Source organism: Mauremys mutica, chromosome 16 (genome assembly GCF_020497125.1).
Source record: "Mauremys mutica isolate MM-2020 ecotype Southern chromosome 16, ASM2049712v1, whole genome shotgun sequence".
In the NCBI taxonomy this organism is placed as follows: domain Eukaryota; kingdom Metazoa; phylum Chordata; order Testudines; family Geoemydidae; genus Mauremys; species Mauremys mutica.
In genome coordinates this window covers 11,851,055-11,859,742 of record NC_059087.1, presented here as the reverse complement: position 1 = coordinate 11,859,742, position 8,688 = coordinate 11,851,055, and the positions used below count along the sequence as shown (strand labels likewise).

General features: G+C 43.0%; 1 protein-coding gene across 1 annotated transcript; it reads right to left on the bottom strand.

The window, feature by feature from the left end:
- Window positions 1–4,367: 4,367 nt before the first annotated feature.
- Window positions 4,368–8,119, bottom strand: FZD10 (frizzled class receptor 10). Its single transcript, XM_044990550.1, has one exon. It carries the CDS (start codon window positions 7,146–7,148, stop codon window positions 5,388–5,390), a length of 1,761 nt encoding a protein of 586 aa, XP_044846485.1. The 5' UTR covers window positions 7,149–8,119; the 3' UTR covers window positions 4,368–5,387.
- Between the last annotated feature and the right edge of the window lie 569 nt (window positions 8,120–8,688).

The window sequence follows — 8,688 nt, the reverse complement described above, 5'->3', positions numbered from 1 at the left end:
TAGATATTTATTTTATATTATATTAATTATAATATAAAATGTTTTAAAAGCCGAAATAGAAACAAAACATTCTGATTGACTCTAAACACTTTTTATACTTTTATTTTGTGGAAATTTTCACAACTAGATGTTTCATTTCAATTTAGACTGAAAACACATTTTGCAAAAGTGGAATTTACATGAAATTGAAATTCTGGTTCTCACACAGCTCTAGTGGAGATCTGAAGCCTGATCCAAAGCCCACTGAAGTCAGTGGAAAATCTGTTGACTTTACGAGCAAACACACTGACTTTAGTGGATCAGCTCCATGGAAAGGGCTGTGGAGCAACTGGAGAATAAAAGGAGAAACAAATAGCAACAAAGCAAAGCCAATTCCTTTTTTAACAAACCACACGAAGCCCAGGTTTGCCTCCTGCAAAACTCCCATTTGGTGGTGTAAGGAAGAGAGAATTGGGTTCCCAGCTGTAAATGTCTGGGCCAAACTCTGCTCTCAGACACACTGGTGTAAATCCAAAGTGACTCCACTAACTTCAATTTACATCTGCCTAACTGAAAGTAGAATGTGGCTCCTAGGTCTGTAAGACTATGCTGATGACCTGCAAACACAATATTAACAAACCACCAAAGCCTCATTCTTGTTATTTATTTGGTCACTAAAACCCCTTGGTGGAATTAAAGCTTTATGATGTGCCATTTCCTAAAGATATCTGTAACAGTTCAAAAGCAAGACAAAGAACAATTTGGAATAACATTTATTAAGCTAAAATCTGAAACACCAAACCATGCCCCATCTCTGTTTTACAAACCTGTTTCTAAGTTTCTCCTAGATGAGCATGAAAAAATAAACAGCACAATTTAAGGTGAACAGTCCAACAGGCTGCAAGTTGCTGAGGGGCGGGGGGGGGGGAAGGAGGAGATCAAACCATGCTGGGATTAGCACCCAGTCTGATTTTAGCCTGGAGTTAACCGAAAATAAAGCTTTTGTAAAGGGAATGTTCATTGTAACAACACAAACAGTACCACTGCAATATGGTTTTGGGTGAGCTGAATAAAACAGTGTTTTGTAAATGAATAATGACTTTGCTTAAAGCCAATCAACTCCAAGTGTGTTAAGAGAGATGAAATAGTGCTGGAAGGCAGTGGGAGGTAGTGGAGCCTCAAAGTGCAAACAGGTGCTGATCTCCCTTCAGGGGGGACTGAATGCCACAGACCTTACGGGCTTGTCACTTCTGATCAAAGCGAGCACCAAGACCACATAATCACCGTCACTCACCTTGTAAAGCATCCCCTGATTTATCATCTGTCAGTGTTAATAACTTGGCCATTCTGTCTTAAATACTTAAAAACATTACACGAGGCTAACATTTCAGATTTTTTTTCAAGAAACGTGTAAATGTTTTTAACTAAAATGCACTGAAGTTTGAGACCATCTGTTGTAGAAGACCACCTGTCATCAAAAGACCACCTGAGCACATAATATCCCATCATTACAGTGCTACCCCTTGAAGCCATGGGTTTTAAATTTAGGATAAGAAGGGTGTGTGTTACAGACATTGTTGGTACTGGTCTTTTCATATAGTTTGAAGCCATGGGGTGACAGCCATATGTGAGTAATGGCCTCATAATAACATACAGCTGAAATGCTACTTCTGGAAAAATCTGATATGGGCTCTGAACATTATATTTGAACTCAGTTGTCTTCTCCCAGGTGTCGTGATACTTTGGTATTCTAGGTGTTAGAATCAGTCCAAATCCACCACATCTTAAGCCAAAGTTTGAACCTATTGGACTGGATTCTGTTTCCTGTTACACCATTTTAAATCTCCTGTAGTGGTGTGATGTAAAACCAACACCCGTGTACGTGTAAGCCGAATCTTGCCCAGTTGATTTAGAATTCTAAAGCAGGAATAAGATTCTCTATTCAATTCTTAGTGTTGTTCAGAAACCTATTGAAAAGTGACAGGTTTCAGAGTGGTAGCCGTGGCAGTCTGTATCAGCAAAAACAACGAGGAGTCCTTGTGGCACCTTAGAGACTAACAAATCTCTAAGGTGCCACAAGGATTCCTTGTTGTTTTTTCTATTGAAAAGTGATCATTTTCTAATAAATGCTACCCCACGTTTCTATAAGAGGTCTAACATGGGCTTCGCCACCTTCTTGCAGTAGCAACATCAATACTATCCTGATAGAACTATTTGAGGATGCAAGACAGGAAAAGATGCAGTGTTGAAGCTAACTCATTCTTGAGATGCCCTAAGAGGCGATCATTCTGTTCAGGTGTATTTTCAGAACATTAAGGGCTGAGTTGATACCATCAGCATCAATATACTTGAGACATCCAGCTTGCTTACCAGAGATTAAAAAATAAAATAAAAAATCAGTACTTAATAACAGTAAAGCTTGGGGTTAATACTCAAACTCCTTGCTCTAATGTTAACAAGTGTACAATTGACATATTTAGCTAAGCACTCATATATGGTATCTTTATAAAAACAACTTGTAGTCCCTGCTCTGTTAACACTAACGGGCCCACACTGAAGATAATTAATTAAACTTTTTTTTGCAGCTGAATGGAAAAAAGGTGTACATTTTAAACAGTGAGAGGGATTAACCACTGGAACCATTTAGTAAGGGTTGTGGTGGATTCTCCATCACTGACAATTTTAAAATCAAGATTGGGTGTTTTTTTTAAAGATATGCTCTATGAATTATTTTGGGGACATTCTATGACCTGTATTATGAGGCCAGACTAGGTATCACAATGGTCCTTTCTGCCTTGGAATCTATGAATTCCATCTCTGCTTCCTTCATTTTTAAGGCAGATCATTCTGTTTACTGTTCCACAATTATAGTTTACCATGAAAAGAAACTAGCAGCAATTTATTTTTTAAGTGTTACCACTCAGTGGACTTTGCCATATATCGCATAAACCAGTAAGTGTGGTGTTGATCTTGACTGCTCACGTACTTTAGATTGTAGCATAAAAACATTATCTAAATAGATGTCTATCACTTAAAACCACTCCTAAGCTTTATCCCAAAGAGGACGTCGTATTTTTATAATGTAGACCCAGTGTTGGAAATGCTTAGTCTTTGTGGGCTTTCTATGTTATTTTGGCATTATGAAGCTTCTTATTTAAGGACGCTTGTCCTCCTTAGGATCTAATATATCTGTTCTTAACTAGAATGCACACAGATCTGAAGGCATTAATTCAGTAGTTTCAGAACAGAATGCGTTTAGAGCAATGTCCTAGTTTGGCTCCACCAGGGTGTGCTCTGACAGGATTAACTTCCAAGACATCTACAAAGCTTCATTCCAAACAGTGGTACATAGACACAAAGGGGTGGGGAGGGGGAGGAATAACGTATTTACTGACAAAGATGGGGAGATTCTATATTGCAAGCTGCTTTGTGTGCATTTTAGGTATTAAGATAGTTAATAATCAACCCATCATCTCTGTAACTCAAGTTTCTAGTCCTTGCTGGGAACATTTTATACAGATGACAACAAAAACTTGAAAAACGTATCTGCAGCCTACACAGTTTAGTTATAAAGCTACTAGCCAGTGTGGGGCAACTGTTGTGGGAATCCCAGCTCTACCAGGGTCCTTCTTTATAACATGCATGTCCTTATAAAAGAGCTCTCAGGAGCGCGTCAACAAGAAGGTAAATTGAATTAATATCACACCACCTACTAGCCTGATGGTTAACTCCACAAAAGGCTTAACGTTCACACAAACTCCACTGGATACTTTTGGTATTTGCATTTATAATTGTAACTTCGTCACAGTTTACACCAAACTACTATATAAGCTCTGTTGTTCATGAACTGTTTTCCTCTCCTGATCTTTTCCCAGTCTCTTTATGGTTATTAATACACTACCTTACCAGGAAAGAATCTTTGCAATGTACAGGTTGCATTATAGAAAATAGTGCTGAAGTGATTCAGCTCTATTTAACATGCTGACCGTGCCCTCTGCAGATTTTAAAAGGGTTTTAACCAAGGATCATTATTGTAATCTCTGTGCTTAGTAAACATGGTATTATACTAAATCATTGGATGTCTATTTTAAAGCTTCTTCCCATTCAGTTTTCCCAGTTGCAAAGATTCATAGAAAGATTCAACTTAAAACTCTTATATTTTTTTCAACTTGCAATTCCTTCTTTTGCATATTAAGGGTCAAGCTGATTATACTTGCAATCCTTATGTGTCAAGTATAACATATTAAACACTATGCTATATTCAAAATGTGCCTTTAATAAATCATTTAAAAAAAAGTTTATTAACCACAAAGCACATGATGAAAAGTTTAGAGCAGACAAAATTATCAAACTAAAGTACATATTTTATTTTTTATAAAATAGTGGAGCATGAAAAATAACTGTATATTACAAATATATACAGCAAATAATTGTGCCCTTCCAACACAAGTAAAGAGCATCACTCAATACAAAGCTTGCCTTTGCAGAATCTAGTGCTTCTTGATCTATTCATGGTGAGAATTTGTTTAACAATAGAAAGAGTCAATAAGCCCTTTGGGTCTCTTTGAATTGACCCCACCCCACACACACTTTTTTTTTTTTGCACAAATCAGTCCAAACGTGTATAACATTGGCTTGATTTCCATTAAAAAGCCACAAAATGTAACACTAAAGGGTTTCTGAGGACTAGACCTCTTAGTTCTTTTGTTAAGAGATTTCTTTTGTTGTCTTTATGTACAGCAAAATACTTGTTTCTCTTTTCATGTCATGGTAAGAAAAAAATGTATTGCACATTATTCTTATTCACAAAGTTTGTGTCTCATGCAGGAAGTTTCTCTTTTAGTGAAAGAATATTGGTGAGCATTATAGATTGAACCTATTTTTAGATACTTCAGACCCACTAAGCTGAAGAAGTGTTGTAAAGGATTTCTCTTTTCTTAAGTTAGCACAGAAGTTGCTTTCACTTAGGCCTCTATGGAATTGTCAAGTTTCCCAAAAAAGACACAATTTTCAGTCAGGCTCTTTAAAAAAAACAACAAAAAACATAGCTCCGTAAAACTTGATTATATCTTGTTACTTAGAAATCTGTAGGAACTCCAGCTCTGCTACATATAAAGATTACACACAGGTTTTTTTTTTATCAGAGGGCTGGATGAAACATCTTACTACAAATTAGTAACAGAAGAGGCTGCTTTAATTGACAATATTCCTTTCACTGAAAACCTTTTCCTAAGTACATTAACCTTCAGTTTATCAACAGGTCCTGAATTTCAATGTCATACATTTTTGCTTTGATTTGCTATACCGTTCTCTGACAAAAAGCACCTTTTAAAATTTTTACTTCTGACTGCTACCGTGAGCATTTATAAGTCTCTACAAACTGAGATACAGTTTTCTATACATCCTGTTCATACACAAGTGGGTGGCTGTAATGCTGATTCATATTTTGCATGGTGAGTTTTCTGTGGATGTTGAGTTTTTTTGTAGATTCCACTGTTTGTAATAACACTTGCAGGTTTTCTCCTACTTCTCTTCTTTAATCTCTGACTGCAAACATTTTGCCAGGATTGAAGAGTCTTGGAAGTCCAGATCCACATACCACTAGTAATGCCCACAACCAACAACATAAAAATTTTCACCATGAAAATTTCTACTGCAGGAATGGAGTTATTCATCATGCAGTCCAAATGTTTAGTCTGATTGTTCATCTTGCATTTATATTGCATTGCCACAATTTTCCAATAATCCATGTTAAGTCTTTCATAAAAGTAGCAAGCTATTACACATGTAGCAGGCACTGTATATAAGACTGAGAAGACACCAATCCTGACCATAAGTTTCTCCAACTTGTCTGTGTTTTCTCCACCTGTTTTCATCACCCTCCTGATATGGAAGAGGGCCACAAAACCAGACAGAATAAAAGAAGTGCCTATGATGAGATAACAAGCTAAAGGAATGAGTACAAACCCAGTCAAGGCATTCACATCCATGCTTCCAACATAGCACAATCCTGTCAGTTCATCTCCAGCTACCCTTCTCATAACTAAGATCATGATGGTCTTCACAGCTGGAATGGCCCACGCTGCCAAATGAAAGTAGCTGCTGTTTGCTTCAATTGCTTCGTGCCCCCATTTCTTCCCAGCAGCCAGAAACCAAGTTAAAGTCAAAATGACCCACCACAATGAGCTTGCCATCCCAAAATAATATAGGACCAGGAACACAATGGTGCATCCAGTGCTTTCCAGCCCCTCCTGGATAACGTAAAGTTGACCACTGTCTCGGTCACAGGCTATGCTCTCAGCACCTGAAAAGAGGCGAATAATGTACCCCACAGAATAGACACAATAGCACATAGACAGGAAGATGATGGGCCTCTCGGGGTACTTGAAGCGCTGGGGATCTATCAGAAAAGTGAGTACGGTGAAAGCGCTGGAAAAGAAGCACAGGATGGACCAGACGGCGATCCAGATGACAGCAAACTGTTTGTCATCCCTGCTCCAGTAAACATCAACCCCAGGTGTGCAGAGTGGGGCACAGGAAGCGCTTTTTTCCACATGGTGGAACTTGCCAGGATTTTCACAGGTGGCTCTACTGAGGCTGTCCTTGTGCTGCTGCAAATCATGACCGTTGCTCGGCCGCTGTGGCCTGAACATGGGTGGCAACATGCTGGAGCCTCTGGGTGGCTCATCTGATCCGTTGTTAGGGGCTTCCATGCATAGGTAATTGGGGTCATTTTTGTTGGGCAATTTGCTGCAGTCTAGGGAGTCTGGCCACTTGAAATTGAATTGTTCCATGATGGGAGAGCATTTCAGCCTGGCCTGCTCACACATCACCCTACAGGCGGGGATTGGCGTGGAGACCTGCTCGGTGCACATCGGGGCATAGAGAGAGCAGAGGAAGAATTTCAAGTGGCTGTGACAGCCATACTCCACCAAGGGGGCAAACTCGTGCAGCTGGATGGCAGCTTCCCTTTGGTTCTCGTGCCCCATCAGGTTCGGCATCCTCGTCATGTTGTAGCCGATCTCCTTGCACATGGGGATTTCGATGGGCTGGCATCTGCCATCGCCCGGGCGGTCAGTGTCTATGGAGCTTATCCCGGTGCAAAAGCGAACCAGAGGCAAGAGCAGCCAGAGAGTTGGCATGAAGTTCCTCCTCCTCGCGGGCCCCATGTTTGCAGCCGCCACGGGGCAGCGGAGCCCGGGTCCTTCCCGCAGCCGAACCGGGGGCGGGGGGGGGTCAGTTCCGCCGCCCCGCGGCTCCCATCGCCCCCCAACCTTCGCAAGGGCCGTTCACGGCGCGGGCTTGGCGCGCTCCGCAGAGCCCCCGGCCATGCGCCGGCTCCCGAGCCGCGCTCAGCAACCGTCCGGGCGAGTCACTGCCCAGCCCCGGCGGCGCCGGCCGAGGGGGGACCCCGGGGAGGTGAGACGCGGGGGTGGCGGGGCGCGTGGCAAACCACCAGCCGCGCTGGTGCCGCCCCCAGCCATAGACGCCCCCAACTTACTGCGGGGATCCCGGAAACTTTCTCTTGCCCCGGGCTGCCACTTCTGAGCGCTCCCCGCGCCCCTTCCTCCGGGCACGGGCAGCAGCAGGGCTGGCGGCGGGCTGTGAAACCCGAGCGCTCACTGCGGCCACTGCCCCAGGTCTCAGGCGGCTTTGGGTCGCGCTCTCTCGGGGAGCTTCCTGCTCCCTAGCACGGGTCGCGGGTTCCCACACTTTCCTCCCCGGCCGGTGGGGGCGGCTGATCCAGCTGCACAGATAAAGGAGGAGGAAAGAGCTAAGCCGTCGGAGAGGGTCCGGCACCCTCCCCCCTTCTGTGTTCGCAACGGGTCGGGTCTTTAGCGCTTTGCAAGGCAGGACTGGCTCGTGTCGCTCCTCTCTCCCCGCGGTAGCAGCCCGTCCTGGGGCTGTTGCAGCTGTTTTTTAGGGGGTGGTGGTGTCCCAGGATTAAAAAAAAAAAAATCCCTGTGCAGGATCCGCCTTGCCTACGACACCCACTTTGCATGAGAAAGGTGAAGCTGACACGGTGATTACTTTCCAATCACTCGGAACGCCTTGAAACCTCCTTAAGGACCCCTACAGGTTTCCCTTGATCACCGCAGATAAAAAAAAAGCCTCATTTGTTTCTCACTCTCTGCCCCCCCTCCTCCCCCCCCGATCTTGAAAGTTTAACAAGATCTTTTCTCTCTCTTTAGGCTCCTACCACCTAACCCGGCGTCTTAACCCAGGTAGGAAGGAAGCCCGGGGAAGCCGAGTTTTAAGGATGCTTCAGACTCCTTGTCTCCTAGCCAGGGGGTTGGAAAGGGTGCCTCCTTGACTTGCCTTCTTGGGAGGGGTTAGGAGCGGTGAGGGAATGCTTTAGAAGGGAGGATGTGGGGAGGGAGGATGCATTTTATGGCAAGTGCCATAAACTCTTGGCTGACAGGGTCATAAAAGCCGGTTGCATTGCAGTAGAATCTCATCTGCTTACAAAATTTCTGCTTTGATTGTGTCGAATTCCTAAAAGTGAACACCGGAGTCAGGAGGATAATTCTCATTCTCTCTCTTTCTCTCTCTGCTCTAAACTCACAGAATCTGAGTGCACAGCAAGTGAAACTAGTAGAGTCCCCCAAATAGGAAAAACAGAGAAGACTAGAGAGAGACCTTTGGGAAAGTGATTTTAATCCCTACAGACAAGACTCTGAGATTTTGGAGAAAAAAGGGTGGCAGGGC

Excerpts from the sequence above, each read along its gene's own strand:
- FZD10 (XM_044990550.1), bottom strand. The coding sequence starts at position 7,148 with ATGGGGCCCGCGAGGAGGAGGAACTTCATGCCAACTCTCTGGCTGCTC.